Source organism: Dunckerocampus dactyliophorus, chromosome 17 (assembly GCF_027744805.1).
Source record: "Dunckerocampus dactyliophorus isolate RoL2022-P2 chromosome 17, RoL_Ddac_1.1, whole genome shotgun sequence".
NCBI lineage: Eukaryota > Metazoa > Chordata > Actinopteri > Syngnathiformes > Syngnathidae > Dunckerocampus > Dunckerocampus dactyliophorus.
In genome coordinates this window covers 10,261,198-10,280,367 of record NC_072835.1, presented here as the reverse complement: position 1 = coordinate 10,280,367, position 19,170 = coordinate 10,261,198, and the positions used below count along the sequence as shown (strand labels likewise).

At 41.5% G+C, this 19,170-nt stretch overlaps 1 protein-coding gene across 6 annotated transcripts in view; it reads left to right on the top strand.

Moving 5' to 3' along the window:
- Window positions 1–19,170, top strand: part of LOC129170543 (transcription factor 4-like) — a 231,950-nt gene that overhangs the window by 172,621 nt on the left and 40,159 nt on the right. For all 6 annotated transcript variants that reach the window (XM_054758287.1, XM_054758284.1, XM_054758285.1 and 3 more), the window contains 2 exons: window positions 17,485–17,581; window positions 18,823–18,971. In XM_054758287.1, the coding sequence (XP_054614262.1) occupies window positions 17,485–17,581; window positions 18,823–18,971 (246 nt within the window). The remainder of the gene's footprint in view (window positions 1–17,484; window positions 17,582–18,822; window positions 18,972–19,170) is intronic.

Here is a 19,170-nt window from a genome sequence, read left to right as displayed (position 1 = left end):
GACTCAGCATCCGCAGATGAGGTTAAGGTCACATTAGGCACTTGCATCAGGGGCAATATACAGTATACTTGCATTGTTCATTTGTGATACGCGTTTTCAGCATATTGGCAGATGACACACACACACATGACCGTGCATTTCTTTCAGAAAGCGTCATAAACTGCAACACTTACTGATACCACATAGAGTTGACCGTTAAATGTAGTAGATGTGTTGAGCTTTGGTTTTGATGGTTTATTGCTGACTACTGCAGTAACTTTATAAACTTTGTCAATAAGTACTGTTTTGCATTCCATAATTAGATAAGAGATGACATATAACACGTCAATATTTCATAGTGAAGTCAAATAAAGTGGCGGGCAAGGAGATCAAAGAATATTTTACAGAGCCGCATTCTGTTAATTTACCAAAAACGTTCAAGTTCCCAACAACATGAAGCACGTTGTGTGTGAGCGTGTATGAGTTTTGTGTGTGTGTTTGTGTGCACTGCCTCCCACTGGCTTGTTCTCACCCTGACAGCTTTGACTGCTGAGGAGAGCAGAGGTCTCATTGGCTGCATGCCCAGCAACAGGCTTTTTGATTGGCTTTCAGGCCAATTGCTGCCACGTCAGTTAAGAGAGAACAACTGACGTGTGTGTGTGTGTTGCGAGAGCGTGGTTGGCATCGTGGCAGCACATAACTCGTCACAACCGCTACCTGCCTTTGTCTCCCCGCTCGTAGAGTCAATATTTTTTGGCTTCAAGTATTTGTTTTGTTGTTCCCCACCTTTTTTAATATATTGACCACAGCACGCATTCCTCTTGGAATTTATTTCATTGTGTTGTGATTGTTGTTGTAAAAAGATGAAGAGCAGTAACATATTCCTCTCTGATGAATATTTTTGGACATAGAGTATTTATTTTGCATCATATTATACTGATAATACACACTCATGAGCATTGTTCCTGACTCTGCCTCTGTGTTTTTGGAATTGGCACTTTTGTAGTAAGGATCACACACCAAAACACACCGAGCAACGTCATCAAAAAAAAAGACACACTGATGACTGACTGCTTTTTTGTCATAATGCGTGTTGGTATATTACCAGCAAAACATATTTTTGTCCAATTTGACCTTGATTCAGCAGCAGTGGGGAACGCAGGAGGCAAAGTGTGTTTTTATTCATCTTATAGTCACAGCATTGACGCTTTGCAGGGCTCTCCAGTCAAAGTGACCCCGAGCAATATGTTAAATCCCAGTTTGAAGTTGATTCATTTATTAAATGGAATATATTTTGTGTTACTGCATTTCAATCATGAGATGGTCAAAAGTAAACATAGTAATAAAGTAAACATATTTTTAAGTTAAAGCCTTTCTGACAGTGTCAATCAAAACAGGTGATTACTATTATAAGGTAGTCGCTATTTCCCACAGGACTGCAATGTATCTGTGGATATGGATTGTGGGGACCACTAGATGATGTCATCGTATAATTTGCATAACTGGCCATGATGCAAAACTCTGTTTTTGTATATGAATGGGTGAAACTGTTTGTGTCATAAGAAATGTGCGACATTATCTCATGTTTTTAAACCTTATGTAACATCAGAACATAAAGTTATTGACTTACGGCTGTTGGTTTCATGCCGTGCGTGCGCACAGGTGATTACAAAAAAAAAACTTTCATGATGTGTCATGAGCTCCATGTAAATGTGCACTGATTTTAAGCATAATGTACACGTTATTGTAGATGTAGTATATATAATAGGGTAGTTGCCGCTGGGGTACCCGGCACACGTTGCGGGCATTTTGCAAATAATTGTTAAAGTTACGTGTTTGTTGTTAGCGCTTAATTGTTGTTACCCACACAGAGTGGTAGTTCATTGTTCTTGCGTGTTAACTTACCTGTTACAAGTTGTGGTTTATATGTTTTGATTGGTACCGTGAGTAAGACGTGTCTTACTGTTTGCTGACCATCTGTCTGTGGTGTCAAGCTAGTTGTTGGCTATTGCTTGCATATTGAAGAGCACCTTCCTTAGGCAAGGTGATGGGCCTCTGACTATGCAGTGTAAAGATGCCACCTATTGTTCAGAGTACGGGCACATCTTTCTGTAGCCGTCCAAATTTATTTGTGGTTGGCCGCCACATATAACTGAATGTATGGGGAAAACTGGCATTTTTTAAAATCATGATTTGTATTAATCTAATTCAGGGGCGCTCACACTTTTTCAGCCTGGGATATCATTTAAAATGACCAAGTCCCAAAGATCTATGGAAGTTGCATTTCCGTGTGTCGCTTGAGGCGTCTGTTCGCCACTCACTTTGCCACGTAGGCGCAACAGCGAATCAGAAGGGGCTCTTAATGTCAGCAGACTGATGTCACATGACATCTACAAAGTGATGTTTACGACGTGGGTGACACATGCGATCGACCCACACTACCTGTCGATCGCTATCAACTAGTGTGTAAAGAACGGGAGATGCATACCCTGCTGAAATGAACAAATGCAAACACTGACAAAGCATTTTGGTAAGCTCGGCCATGTGATACTGAACCCATATCAGGTGCTGGTGGTCCACCTTTGACCTCTGACCTGCCGAAGAAAGTGACAGGTGGAAAATTGTTTCCTCTGGGATGCAGCTGAGGTCTACAAGCGAGGACTCACAAGCTCTGTGTTTGTCTCTGACATAGACTTTTCCTGTGCTCTCATCTGTTTCAGCATGGATTGGCTGTCTTTTCCTTACTTGGTTTTTGGTATTTATGAGGTCAAGATCCTAAAGAGAGGAAAAATTCCTCCAAACTGGCCCAGATGTCTTTTTGGCTATTTTTAAAGGAGCAGTCGCACATGTGTGGAACGCCTCACGATCCCAAATGCACACACTCCCTTTAGCACCGATACACATCAGTATGGTTTAGTGGAAAGCCTCCTTGCTAAAATAGACGTCGTGAGTGAGTGTTGGAGTGAAGTGTGTATGCTGTTTTTGACTTTTCAGGGCGTTTAAAGTCGTTTTTCCTCGCTAACAGTTGCTGGCAGTCATCAGCATGTGGCAGTAATTAAATCAAAGGAAATTGGTGAAATAGCAGTGAGAAAAAATGTCTGTGTGATTCTTGTGCCAAAAAAGTCCTGGTGGTTGAAAGGAAAATGGGAGGCTAATAAAATGAGTGTGGAAGAGACTTGTAAAGAGCCGTCACCTGCGGAGAAGTGTTTCTGTTCTCCGGCCCAAAAAGCTGCATTCATACACAGACACACACACACGCACACACACATGCACACATACCGTAGACATGCAAAACCACCTCGTTACTCACTCGCACAGATGGGAAAAGCATTCACAAACACACACACACACACAGATGTGGCAGAGCGCTTACACACACATGTTCTTATTTATGATTTGGAACAAACAGAATGATGACGCTCATATTATTGATAATATTGTTATTCATTTCATCCTTACTGGAAATAGAAAAAAGGTAACTGATCCATTATTTCCTTCCGCTGGTGGCCATTTCTCTTCTCAGTACACACACACACTCAGTCCCAGACCGTGGACTATTTCCTGTACCGGGGGGGTATTATAAAGTTACATTATGTTTGCTATGAGGCTCCATATTCCCCCGTTATTGTAATCATGTGTGTGTGGGTGAGTGAGCGTGTTGAGAATTGTCTACTACATTTCCTGGGAAAGATGATGTGGAAGGCCATGATACTGTATTACTCACGAATACACACACACACACAAAACGGATCAGTCCATGTGTCTTAGAGACACAATGAAAAAAAGAACACTTATATAAGATGCATTGTTTGTCATAGAGTCATTATTTTGAATGAATTGATGTCACTGTCACACAAACCTGTTCATCTAAAGCAAGCAGGGGCCATTTGCGGTCCGTGGCTCACTTTATTATTGGCCCCCAGCGTATTCTAAACACAAAAATGATACACAACAGATACCTGTAATCTGATGTGACCTTGTGGCTCAAACGGGATCACGCTTTAAAACAAATAGCGTTATTGAGAATGTGCGGTAATTTGTTATTATCGCGTTTTTGACAACCCTAATATATTTAATATATAAATCACACTTGACAATAATTCGCAGGACCAAAACTGTGAAAAAAGTGCAACTTAGAGTCCGGAAAATACGGTACACACATATAGAGTATGTAAGTTCATTTGATGGGACTTTTTGCTCTTTTGTGACCAATTCCTTTCTCGTATTAGCTATACAAATGGCCTGACTGCCACTGACTCTTGACTTCCAAAGACAAAAAACACACATTTCTTGCCTTGTCAAACATTATCCTCTCTCAGCCATTTCACAAATAAAATGTTCTTTTTTCCCCACGTTAACCAATTCCATTGAGCAGTTTGACTCCTTCATTACTGATCATTAATTTTTATGACTGGTAGGGAAACACACAGTATCAGCATTGTTTTAAAATGATTAGGGGCTGGGAACTATTGTGCATATTCTTTATGTGACATTCATCAATAAGAAATGGTATTCTATAACAACTGCTATTCATGCATTAGTACCAGAATTGGACATTGTTTGTCATTGTTTGACACAAAGTGTCATTGTTTACAATTTCCATGTGACATGCAACACAAAGCTCACCATGCCATCAAATTTCACAGTGATATTTTTTATTGAAATTAAGCATAATGGCTAATTTAGCACCCTAACTAATAGGTGGATGTATGTTGCTGAATGAGTACGTATTACACACATTCAAGTCCACAGCACATACAGGGGAAGCAGTGGAAAAGCACACACACTATCCCAGAGCTAATGTGTGTAATTAGTGGTCAATTAAAGCGGTGCAACGTCACTGACTGCCTGAATCTTTGATGTTGTGGCTCTTGGCGAGAACAGACGTCGTCTTGAATTAATTTATGGTCCTCAGCATAAACACATCCATACCGTCCTGCTCTCACATCTCACTTTCTGCTTCCTTTCTTTATGTTACTTTTACAAGATATTCTTGAATTGACATTATTTTCACCTATTTTTTTAATCTGGTAAGGTCTATTTAGGGGTTCTGGAGAGGAGGATCCATCGCATAGTTGAATCTCAGATTCAGGAGGAGCAGTGTGGTTTTCGTCCTGGTCGTGGAACTGTGGACCAACTCTGCACTCTCGTCAGGGTCTTTGAGGGTGCATGGGTGTTTGCCCAACCGTCTACAGGTGCTTGGTGGACTTGGAGAAGGCATTTGACCGTGTTCCTCGAGAAATTCTGTGGGGAATATGGGGCACCGGACCAGGCTGTTCGTTCCCAGTATGACTGGTGTCAGAGTTTGGTTTGCATTGAGGCAATAAGTCGGATCTGTTTCCAGTGAGGGCTGGACTCCACCGGGGCTGATTCTGTTCATTACTTTTATGGAAAGAACTTTCAGGCGCAGCCAGGGCATTGAGGGGTTTCCGTTTGGTGGCAGCAGGATTGGGTCTCTGCTGTTCGCAGATGATGTGGTGCTGCTGGCTTCCTCGAGCCGTGACCTTCAACTCTCACTGGATCGGTTCGCAGCCGAGTGTGAAGCGACCGAGATGAGAATCAGCACCTACAAGTACAAGTCCATGGTTCTCGCCCAGAAAAGGGTGGAGTGCCATCTACAGGTCGGGGATGGGATGCTATCACAAGGGGAGGAGTTTAAGTACCTCGGGGTCTTGTTCACAAGTGAGGGAAGGATGGAACGTGAGATCGACAAGCGAATTGGTGCAGCGTCTGCAGTGATGCGGACCTTGCATCGGTCCGTTGTGGTGAAGAGGAAGCTGAGCCAAAAGGCAAAGTTCCTACCCTCACTTGTGGTCATGAGCTTTGGGTAGTGACCGAAAGGACAAGACCGCTGGTACAAGCAGCCGAAATGAGTTTTCTTCGTAGGGTGGCAAGGCTCTCCCTTAAAGATGAGGTGAGAAGCACTGCTGCTCTTCTGCATTGAGAGGAGCCAGATGAGGTGGCTTGGGCATCTGCTCAGGATGCCTCCCTGGGAGGTGTTCATGGAACATCCGAGCAGTAGGATGCCTTGGGGAAGACCCAGGACATGATGGAGAGACAATGTCTCTCAACTGGCCTGGGAACACCTCAGGATCCACCAGGAGTAGCTGGACGAAGTGGCCGGGGAGAGGGAAGTCTGGACTTCCCTGCTTGGGCTGCTGCCCCCATGACCCGACCTTGAATAAGCAGTAGAAGATGGATGCATAGATGGATAGCCTAACATGGTCAACCGCTTTTGTCGACTGCAATTTCAGACCTAAAGGGGTTATTTTTGTAAAAAAAAAAAAAAAAAAAACACAGTCCGTTTATGTCGACATGTGTTGCACTATGAATAAATTCATAATTATTGCTGGCTTGCTTTTGCAAAAGGAGATTTGTGGTAATGTGAAAATCAGTAAGTATCAACGACGAAGGGTGGAACTGCCACTTACTTCAAAGCTGTGACAAAAAACCAAAGGCTCTTTTTTCTTTGGCGCCAGACTTCTCAGCCATTTTTTCATCCCACTTTCCTTAAGTAACAACATGCACCCATTTTAATGGAGGAAAACAATGTCAACTAACTGCCGTTGGTTCAAAAATCCTTTATTATTGCCCATTCTTCTTATATCTATCTAAGAGGCTGAGGCTGCTCCTACTCACTTAGATCAACTATTAAGTCAGAAAAAACAGTTTGGAGTGGGAGTCTACGGTTTATGAATCTGACAAGAAAGCCCTTTCTACTACTCTTACTCACGGATTTTATTGTTGTTGCTGTTCTGTGTGAAAGGTGCCTGAATGGGGGGACAAAGCTGAACCGAAAATACTGTAGGCAACATCAGAGTTGCAACAGAAGTAGGACGGCATCTAGGTGAACGCATATCGTGTTTGCCGTGTTGATTTCATTGTTGCTGCCCGACAAGTATTTTAAATGTCACACCGGATGCCGGTCGTCTCATAAATTACACTCGTCTAATTATCTGGTTATTAGGGATTCTGTGTCACTGTGTGGAAGCGCACGCGGTTACGGCGATATTATGTTTTGCTTGGTCCTGTGTGAAACGCACAGGTGAAATAAATTGCCAGAGCTCCCAGGGAGTTTGCTTAGTCTCTGTTTGAAAGGGGCTCACAACGAGGCTTCTTGGGGTGCACATCACTAGGAAATAATAGATATGATGAGTAGGGTAGGGGAGATGAGGAGACATCCCCCTCACTGTAAAGAGTAACCATGTGATTTAGCTGAGCCAATCAATAAATAAAGGTTATGATGATGCTCTTCCAGACCAGCGCTTACGAGTGATTGGTGAGTGTGATGTATTTTATTTGGTTTGTTATGTTTTTGTCATGTTATTGGATAAATGTATATTCTGAACTGCTTGCTTAGTTGTTTAGAGATGCTCTATTGGAAGATAACGGGTTTGTTGCTTTAGTAATAATGCTATTCATCCCAAATTATGTAATGCCACGCATTGTTATATCGCCTTTTATTGATGTTTTTTTTTTATAATTGTGATGTGATAGTGGTGAAGGCCAGCTGAAGGCCCAGGTCCCAAATACACCGCCCGCCACTGACTCGATCAGATACAGTGGCGACGATTAAACACTTGAAAAAGTCCTATAATGTACCATAACAAGGCTGACATTTGAACTTCCGAGTACATCTGACAAAATGTTGCAAAGGTCATTTCTCTAATTGCTTCTCGTAAGTCAGACGCTTGTGATGATGTTAGACAGGAATGTAGGAGAGATATTTCACGATGACAAAGTGAGGCGTCTGTTTTTTTCTGTCTGTGAAAGGAATCAGCCCTGAACACTGAGTGCATTTCACACACACACACACACACACACACACACACACACACACACACACACACACAGTTTACTGTCTACCTGTCTCTTCCCGGCTCACTGTCACTTACAGTACGTGTCACACCTTTCTCCTTTGCTCTCGCTCCGTTGGCCCCCCACTGTTTTCTATCTAACTCGCGCCCCCTTCAGTCACAGGTGCCGAATACTTAGATACAAACACGCACATGCACACGCACACACACACACACACGCTGAGTCCACTTGTCTTCACATAGGGGGCTCTAATCAATCCACAGGAAGCTGAAGCTCCACAAGGAAAAAGAGAGGGAGTGTACGTGCATGTGTGTGTGTGTGTGTGTCCTTTGAAAGCCCTGTATGTTTTCAATTACGCACACGTTTTTTACAGATGTGTGTGTACAAGTGTGTTATTTGCCTTTACCCGTCAATGTGTTTGATTGCTTCCTGTCCTCTTATCACCTGTCACCTACTATTATCGCACGCCCCTCCCCCTTTTTCACCTTTTTGTCTACTTTGACTACTCATGAAGGTTTTTATTCATTAATTTTCTTGCTCTTTTTATTCCCCTTTGTCTTTATCATCTTTGTTCTCCATTTGTTCCTTAAGCCTCCCTTTTTTGTACTGGATCATATTGACTCAATTAAGCAGCCATGCTTAAATGCAAATGTGTGTGTGTGTGTACATCTGGTTCACATTAGTGCAATTGCAGGTTGGTAGAATAAAGGGCTCGGCTCGGTGGGATTTCCTTCCGCTTTCTCACAAGCACGTGCACACACACACACACACACACACACACACATACACACACTCACTCACAGAGTTTTTCCTTCCATGTGTTTTGAATCAGGGACGTAATTAACCTTCAGAGGGATCAGAGACCGTGGCTCAGATCTCTATAAAAATACATCTAAAAAACAGAAAGCCCCCAAAAATATGTTTGATCTGTCTGCGGCACGTTTGATTCACTTTACCATGTCTGGCTCTGAGTGCAGAATTATGGCAGGGAGGGAGATGAATGAGACAGGTACGCACATGTGAACACTCGTCACCTGAGGTACTTGAGTCGAGCCCCAAAAATGGTCGGAATATTAAAAGCACTTGTTTTCCAGAATTTGCCACTGTTTGGATTACTTGTGGTGCTGAAATGTTTGTGGGGGATGAAAGAGAAAGAAGCCATTTAGGAATGAGAGGCAGAGGACAGGCAGGAGGATGCAGAGAGGGAAACAAAGAGAGAAAAAAATTGGACCGGCACAGGTGCAGCTGGCTGTGTGTACATGTGTTAGTTTGTGTGTGTGTGTGTGTGTGTGTGTGTGTGTGTGTGTGTGTGTATGTCTATGTTTGTCTGTCAAGAGGTTTCGTGACTGCTCCTTTGAGTGTTCACATTCCAGCACATCTGCTTTGGATGAAGCGTGGTAAACTGTGTGTGATGAGAGGGAGCGAGAGAGAGAGAGAGAGAGAGCGAGCCTAAGGAAGGAAAATCAATGTCTGATTTACGTTTTGTGTTCTGGTTGTGTGGGTATGTTTTAGGATGTATGTTTTTTTATGACATTTATTTCCTATGACACAAATATTTCAGCTCTAAAGCAGACGGGGCGATTGAGACGTGGATGTGGCATGTTTTAGGCAAACAAACAAAAAAAAGATGAGAAGATGGAAGTCAGTGAATGTAAACACACTTTTAACTCAGCGGTCCCCAATCTTTCTGAACCCAAGACCAACTCATGTTGTGTAAAACTCTGACGGGTCAGATTATAGTAGAGCTGCAACAATTAATCGATTAATCGATGATTAATTGCTTATCCAGCTAATTCCATTAATCGTAATGTACCTGTAAATATTCTCAGATTTCAGCCTGTTCAAAAAAAAATATAAGAACCACCCCTGGCTACCTTATTACTTATTACCAATAGTGGTTTAAAAGAACAGAATGTACAAAAAAAATGTAATCTATATTTTTAATGAATTAAAGTGCTGTAAATTCTCATTCAGGCCCAATTAGATGACTGTTATTCATGAATGTCACTCATGGCTGTCTGGTATTATACCTATATTATATTAAACCAGGGGTGGGCAAATTGCGGCCCAAATATCTTAATCCGGCCCTCCGGGCATTTCCAAATGACTTTTTATTTAACCTTTAACGTAAAAACTGTAGCTGGCATCATGACTTGCAGTGCTACTGTGACACGCTTGAGTCGCACTGGAAGTAGTCAGATGCAATCTGTCGTTTGTGCAAAAAAGGGATCCAAACAACACAACACGTCAACACACACGTGACACACAATGTAACGTCTACGCACCACACCCATGCCAAAATTACACCCATATATTTGTGGCGCAAAGCATGCTAGGTACAGTAGCTTGTGGTACTCTCTCCCAACATATTGCCACATTTTTGCTTGATTGCAAAACATGTTGAGGAGGTCGTCAGGGAAGTAAACAAGGAGAGACGTTCACATACTCCTGATATCCAATGTTTTATCATTCATAGTTCATATTGTTGTTTACAGTTTAAGTTACATCTTATGCTTAGTTATTGTTTATTACCCATGTAGTAGTAGTAGGAGTAGTAGTACTGGATTCATGTGATGCGTTAACTTGCTGTGGCTGTGTTATTTTGTTGCACAGTGAGTAAATATGTCATTCAGCTTGATGGCCACCTATTTATAGACGACCCCTCAGCCAAATTTTTTAACCCACAACGAGTCACAACGTTTGCCCACCCCTGGGCTACACAGTAATCCCTTGTCTATCATTTATTATTTATTCATGATATATTTTCATAGTTGGAACATAGAAAACCTGTTTATGACCTTCTAAATATGGTTTTTAACATTATTAGAGCACTCTAGACCTAAAATAACAGCCCTACAGTCACCTTTACACTCGTATTGCTCACCATCGTACACATAATAAGAGGAAATAAGCCTGTGCCTACTGTAAGATAATTCAAACCTGCAATAAAATCCTGTTGTTCTGGCGATCAAGTCTGGTGCTTGTGACGTACTGACACCTAGTGACCAGTGTAGAATACTACATATCACGTCTTTTAATGCGTCTTCTGAATGCTTTATAATTGGATTTTAGTTCGTTTAGCCATTTTTATGCTTAAAAATGCTTAATGTAGGCAAAAATACATACATACAAAAATGCATAATTTTTTATTTTTATTTTTTTTACTAATACTCGGTCGTATTCACCCAAAAACAGCATTCATTAATTACTATACTTTTGAAAAACAGAGATAGGGATAGAAGCCGCAAAATTCAAACCGCGAAATGGCGAGGGATTACGGTACATTCATTGGTAGGTCAGGTAAGTAGTTAAACTTTGTCCAATTGCTATCATTAGCTGACAACAGCATAAAGAATGTGCATGCATGTGTGTTACACGGTGTGTTTTTTAAACTCAAAGCAGGAAGAGGGTGGGATGCTTGCAGCACGTTCTAATGTTAGCGCCTTCTAAACAGCAGCCTCGCAAACCCCTACCAAGAATGACTTTTTTTTTTGTTTTATTAAACAGTAAAGTTGTTTTTTTTGGTTAGATAGAAGCCTACTCTGTGGCTCATGGATGATGACTAACAGATGGGAGGCAACATTATGATTTTAGTGTGTGGACTATTTTTTGGACTCATACTAAAATAGTCAAACTGTAACGATACATTTGTATTAGCATCTTGAATTCAATTGTCCCTGTTTGACAATGTTTGGTGGAAATTACCTTTGTATTTGTATTTTCTGTTATCTGTTCTGTTATTTACATGTATGCTGTGTAAAAATGAGTGCTGACAAAATTAAAACAAACTATTTGTGGTCTGAGACCTTTGCACAGTACTGTTTATTAGGTTTGTTGGCACATCAGCAGCCATATTAGCTTCACACTTTTCTTAGCAGCAATGTTTTGATTTCTTTGGAAAATGGTGCAAAACTTTTCATATCATTTCCTACTAAACTTCTCAACACATTGCACAAAGTGGTTAACGTGCAGTCGCTAATTAATGGCCCGATCTTTGCAAAAGGGTATTTGGCCCATTTCTTTGGCGATCCACAAAAGAGCTGATAAAGACTGTCAAAGGCCGATAAAGATGGAGGAGAGATGATGTTGTACAGATCCCCCACACATTTGGAGATAATAAGAAGCGTCAAACATGAAACAAAAAGATCTCCTTTGTCTTCCCATGTTTCTCCCTTTTGTTTCCATTTAGTGCCTTTTCATCCACATCCAACATTTTGTTTTAATGTTTATTGTTTTCCGTCTTTTTCCACTTGCTTCTCAATGAAAGCACTCGGGGACAAACTGCCTTCCCAGAGCTGTCGAAAGCAGTCATTGTTGTACATTGTACAAATAAGTTGTACATTGCATGTCTTTGGCTTGAGGTTGTGGTGGATTTAGAGGGTACTTGTGCCAATGCAGCTTGACATGTCTGAAAGAATCATGCAAAAACCAAGTCTGGATCCAAAACACAAATCTGTCCTGTCCAAACAGGACAGTTTGGGTACTAGAAAACTCAAGACAGATCTATACTGGTATCACAAGGAACTGGTTTGGTTTTTACCTGTGGTTCAGATGAGTGAGCACACAGCTGGTTGCTGCTTGTGTGTGTGTGTGTGTGTGTGTGTGTGTGTGTGTGTGTGTGTGTGTGTGTGTGTGTGTCTTAGCCCCATGAGGAATCAGTTTTCAGTGGAATGTGTCTTTATTTTCTCCCGTCGTTGCCAGTGGCGATGCTTTGATGCAATCTGCGATGCTCTGTGAAAATACCTTGAATCCATCCAACACGGAATTTACTGGGTTTTATTAGGCGTTGTATCATTGGTCGATCATGGAAGGCAACAAGTTCAAGGGTCTCTGCAGGGAATTGCCCGTGTTTTTGCAAATCTCTTCTTGTTTCTTTTTTGTGAAACAAACCTATTGTGGCCATCAAGACCGCTTTGATGGGTTTCCAAGGGATTGATTACATAATAAAACAATATCATTTTAAAGATTCTTTTACATGGAGCAGGAAAATGAACTATGACTAAAATTACATTTAGCTCTGTTTTTTTTTATTTTTTTGTATTAACTTGACTTAACCCAGGAATGATGTGTGTTTTCTAAGAACTGCATTCTGTGAAGATTCTCATTCAGCCAAAACTATGGTCATCCACGGCCGTTGAATTGAAAGCAAGCTGACTTGTTTGTGGTTAAGGCAGGTTTATGGGTGTCATTGATTTCAAAGGTAGAACTTAGACTGTAAATATTCGCTTCGATTTTAACGGATGTGTTTTAATTTATTTAAATTGCGTTTCTTTTCAATGACTGGACCCTCTCAACCGACAGTCCCATTATTATGTGTTTATAAGCAAGGGTGACTGTATCTGTGGCGGTCCAAATGCATTTGTGGCGGGCCATCACAAATAAATGAATGTATGGGAAACACTGATAATTTGACATGAATTTGTTACTGGTACCTCAAGACTGCCTATAGATTATCGGTTGATATAGTTTTCTCTTTCAGCGTTTCCCTTGTGGTTTTGATTCTTTCTCTGTGGTTTGAGGCTTACCAGTTGTCAGAGAAGTGACAACACTGTTAAGCGCTTTCTGACTGGCTTCAGGTCCACTTACTCGCTGTGGGAATACTGATACTGCTGTGTGCGTATTAGAAGGGAGGCTGTTATTGTGTCTCTTTACATTCCTCATACTTGAACACACTGCACCTGTTTCTGTATGTCTAACACACACACACACACACACACACAAATCACAGCCTTTCGTCACCAGTTGAAACAACGTGTACGATGGGAAAATATGTCTCCGGAACATAAATCCAAATACTTTAAACAGGAAAAACGCCCCGATGTGTCTGCTTGTTTTTCAAATTCTGTATTTATCCTAATGCTTTTTACGTCATGAAATGTGGTTTTATGATCAGAGAATTTAGTTCTCAAAGGGGATGAGGAGGAAGAAGTTTAAGGGTATTCGAGTTCAGCTCTAATCTAAACTACAGACACTGTGTATGTGTTTGTGTGCGTGTCTTGGAAGAAAAACTATTCTGAAAAGCAGAAGATGTTGCTATCTCTCCCAGTCATATGCATCCATAACCATGTACAGTAGGTGTACGTGAGTTTCCACATGCACATGTGGTGTGTGTTTCCTATGCGCAGTCTGTGATTCTCACAATTCCCAACGTTTTGCAAGCATGTTGTTACCCATCAGTTGCATGTTTCAGTTTAGAAACATAGAACGTAAAGGGTGGCATGACGCCACCTAGCTGTGGAACACATATTTCTACATAAAGGTTTGGTTTGTGTACATACAGTAGATTTCTGCACATTCGCAAATTCATGGATTTATGGTCTTATGGCTGTATTGTCTATGAAACACATGTCATTCACCATAAGTTGGTAATAATTGACATATACGTGTGCAGCATACATGTGCCACTAAAGACCACAGTTTTTACATGTTCATGCCTCGCCATGCTTCACTGATAATGTTTTTCCGTCAAGCGCTGCGATTTCCCAGTTTGTTCGGCCTCTTGATTGCACCATAGCTGTGTGCTGTGTGATGCAAAAGTTTGTTTAGCGACGGAAGCACTGACTTGAACAGTCAATCTGGCCTCAAAACTTGCAGTGAGGTGAACACAAGTTAATATGTTATCGTTATCGTGGAATTAGCCTCTACAGAGGCTAAAGGCTACACCATGGCACCGATTCCATCTGCTCATCGATCATCTTACATTATGATTCATTAGTGGTGAGTACCTATGCATTCTATACTGCAGATGTGTTTAATAAGTGTGTGAGGCATATTTAAGGCTTAAACTTGGATTGTTTTGCAAGTGAACAATGTTAATTGAAGAGAGATGTAGAGGCTTCTGTCGCGATAGAAGAAAGCTAATTCATTTTACTGGAGTGATCTTTTTAGGCCAAAATGCACTATTATTCACTTATGATCTGTATCTATATATGGGATCACACTAATAACAGTTTCATAATTTGGTTGCCAAAAATAGTGGTTCATAAACAAGCTTGTGATTCTAACAACTGGGATGTTATTAAAGAAGAACATAACATACATGTCCATTTCTAACGATAACATCATGAACTACATTATGAAAGGAACTTTCATGTGGCCTTCCCTCTCGTGCTGGGAATACCTCCTACGTGAGCCAAGGTCATGCTTGACCCCTGATTAAAGCTTGTTATATTGGGTGTCAGGGTCATGCTAATCCTCACTTTGTTCCTTTGCTTCCATCAGAAGGGCTCGAGTGTTTCAAATTTCATCTCTGGAGGGTTCTGACGCAACGCCTTGTAATGAAATCATGTATTAATAACTCAATGGAGCCATTTGTTACATCCACTCACACACCTGTGCGCGTCTGGCTGTTCTACATCTACATATGCCTCAAATTGGTTCATTCATCCTTTATGCCTTGTGCTAAGAGTCCACACAGCTATTAAAAATAAATCAGGACCGGCTCTCCCTTGCAGCAATACAAGTAGGAAACTTTAAGAGAACAACAAGCCTATTCTCTGATTCTTTTCAGGGAGATTTTTTTTGTAGCGGCCCCGAGTGTTTCTTTTTTTTCATCTTTCAGTCTTCTCTCTGTGTTTCATCACTACATTTACACCCCATCTGTATCGCATTTCCATGTAAATACACAAAAGTTAAAATAGCAACCCATGCCTATTCATAGTGGGTCAGGTTTAGCTTAGGAGGGAGTTATTCATTGAGCAATTGGAGAGTGGAGAGCTTTGAACAGTTATGTCTTGCGGCGTATGCTAGCGTCATGGCTGAGTGTTCGCACGCATGCACTTCCAAACACACACAAGCAGGGGAATGTAACAGGGAGCCCCCTTTGTTTTTATCATGCAGCCGCCGTGCTAGTGGGGAAGAATGTCACCTTTTTTGGTGTGATGACAGGCTTCTACATCTGCAAAAGACTGCACTGGTAGTGTAAGGCTACCATGCAGCTGACGCGCCCCCCCTGAGAGGAAAATGTTCCTCATTTGAACATCTCACCATATCTGAGTAACAGTTTGGACACGCTTGTTCATGCTATTCAAGGAGAAGTCAGTACTGTTTATGTAATGTATATGTATGTATATGTGCTATACAGGAATCCCTCACCCCTTCACACTTCAAGTTTCACAGCTTCACTCTATCATGGTTTTTCAGAAATATATTAATTAATAAATCATGCTCTGTCGTTATTTAATACAGCCTGTTGTTAATAAAAAATATGCATATTTAAGCAAATGTTAGGGATTTTTTTTTCCTAATTCAGCGTTTTCAAGCATAAAATGGCTAAATGAACTAAAATAAAATATAAAGCATTCAGAATTTCTGTAGATTTCTGTACCAGCAGCTCTCATACAAGAATAATGCTTGCAGATGTCAGTATATTATTAATAACCAAATAAACTTGGATGCCCTGATTCACAATTGCAGTGTCAATGAAATAACAATGTTGCGATGGGACGTTGTATCTTCGCTCCAAAGTGCGCAACAAAGCACAAAATCCCTGCTTCTCAACAACCGAATACGGCCACAAATCCTTCGCAATAAAAGTTGCCATTGACTTTGTGATTTGCTTCGCCTTTTCCGAGTTGGGTGGAAAATTAGTTATCACCTGCTTGAGGGTTCTCTGGTTGGCAGCAACTTCAGCTGGCTGTTTTTCCTTCTGGTTCGGGTGGAAACGTGCTATGTGGTTTCTCACATTTGTCATGTTTCCAAAATATTTTAAGCTTGTATGACAAAGCTTGCATATTGTCTGGCTCTTGTCCAGCTCATGTTTACCTTCAACTACGTGAAAGCCAAAGTGCTTCCAGATGCTCGCTTTAAGTCCAGCGGGTGCGGGTCGGAGTTTACGCTTAGCCATTCCGGTAGCGTCTTACACTTAGGTGCACCACCATAAACTGACCGGGCGGCACTTCCGCTTTCTGTCTTTCTGTTCTTTTTTTTTGTATCTATGTATCTATCTAGTCAGGCTTTTATTGTAGGTTTGAATTTTGTAACACATAACGCATGCTAAGCTAAAATTCAACTCTGAACCTTCAATGCTACTTCCTGTCAGCCTTCCATTCACTTCCCATAGGGAACACATTTATAGCAACACACACGTTTTGTTTATGTCTGAAATCGCTTATTTTCTCTTATTGTGTCTACTTTATTGGCCAATACAAGTGTAAAGGTGACTACGGGGTGTTATTTTATGTCGAGAGGGCTCTAATAATGTTAAAACCCATATTTAGAAGGTTGTGAACTGTCACATCCTGTGTGTTTACCTGTGTGTCCGTTTTGTTATTTTCCATTTTCGTATTCAGTTCCTGTTGTAAGGCTCTTATTTTGGAAGCTCTTCCTGTTTTGCTCTGTTCTGTGTTTGCCTGCTTTGCTTTTCTTTTATCACTCGCACGTGCTGCTTTAGTTCTTTCTATTTAGTTCAGGTGTGTGCTCCTTTGGTTTGTCGGAGTGTTCAGATCCCTTTTCCTGCTTTCCTACAATTATAAAATATATTTTTTTTACCTGAACTTGGGTCCTGCTTTCTGCATTCTGTGGTAATCGCAACAAACACTAAGCCAAAACGTAACAGAGAAAGGTCTGCATTGTTTTTGGGGCAAAGTGATGGGTCCTATTAAGTGCCAATCACCGCCCGAAGGAGAAGACATAATGTATGTGTGATTAAAATTCTGACGCAGTTGTGTGTTGTTGTTGTTGTTGCAGGTGTATGCTCCATCTGCCAGTACAGCCGACTACAACCGGGATTCACCGGGCTATCCCAACTCCAAACCTGGTTTCCCAAGCTCATTCTTTATGCCAGGTACACTCACTAAAGAAAACATGTTGCATCGGATGGTGAAATCTGTTTCCAGATTGTCCGTTTTTCTTAGTTTTTTTTTTTTTTGATTAACTCATAAAATAATTGTCAAGAGTGACAGACATTTGCATAGTTGTTTCAAAGGGGACCTATTATACAAATTTTGTAATGTAATGAGTTCTGGACTCCTATAGAGCAGCTACACATGATAACCCGCACAGAAAGCTTTCTAGATCTTCCAGACTCTGCATCTCTCCCTGCAGTGTTTCCTGCCTCCTCCCCAAACAGTCTGTGTAATATACTCCACCCCCGGCCTCCAGGTACGCCTCCTGCCGAGCCCACTCTGCTGTGATTGGTCACACTCCCAAGCGCTCCAGAGGACTTCCGGACAGCTGCCGAACCCCTTTTGTCCGATTACTTACACAAAATAAACTCAGGACACTGATAAATTGTTACTTACAGCTTGCTGTTGTGACTCTTCAACACGACCGAGTAACGTTGGAAAGGCGTCCGACTTCAGCAACAGTTTGGCGGATAGTCCAGCTTGGTATTGGCCCATGCTCACAAAACAGTCCCGTGTGAGATGCCGTTGACAGATGAGCATATTTTTCTCTTCCTGGCTGGGAATCAGCAACTCCAACAACTTCTGCCTGATGCGTGCCTCTTTAGGCACACCCGAACAAACATTTCCTGGGAGCCATACATGCTAACAGCGAACAGATCGGGAGGACGGCAGGCCTACAGCGTTTGCCTGGGCATGCCCATATAAGGAAGTCCGGGTTGCATTGACGTCAATGGAACTGTGTTAAAAAAAACTCTGTAAAACACAGCGTGCAGAGCCGTTCAAAACTGCTTTCAGGTCTCACTTCTAAATGCGTAAACCTCATGATCTGATGCATTGGCACCGTTTAACAGGAGAATACAACATTACAAGAACATGTATTAGTCAGAAAAGAGGAAAAGCAGAGGTCCCCTTTAAGCTATATTCTAGTCATATAAAACAAAATGCATTTATTTTGTCAATCAGAGACATGTCAGTTGGGTTATTTGCCTGCTTATTGTGTCAAACCTCGTTTTATTTCCTGGTGTGTATTGAAATGAGTCAATGAAACAAAAGGCCTTTCGATTGCCATACTGCATGTAGGGCAGATGTTGTAACATGTTAGCTTCTTGAGAATTTACTGTACAATGTAAAAGTATATTGTATGCATCACATGACAGTTGATATTGCCACCTCTTCTTAGACGGTCACCACAGCGGCGATCCATGGAGCAGCAGTAGCAGCAATATAAGCCAACAGGGTTATCACGGCAGCATGTTGGGAGGGGGAAACTCGACACATGGCCCAACCCAGAGCTCCTCGTATTGTGGGATTCACCCTCACGACAGACTGGTGAGAAGAGATGTTAATGACTATTTATGGCTACATATTGTAGTTTTTTCTTGACTCCCAGGTGTATTCTAACAATCATTACCGCCGCCATAATGTGTAATACATTTTATCCCGAGAGTGCTTTTCAGGGTAAGCCCAATTCCACAAAGAAGTCTTGTTTGGTTCAGTTCGGTACAGTGGTTATTGTTCTGCATTTCCA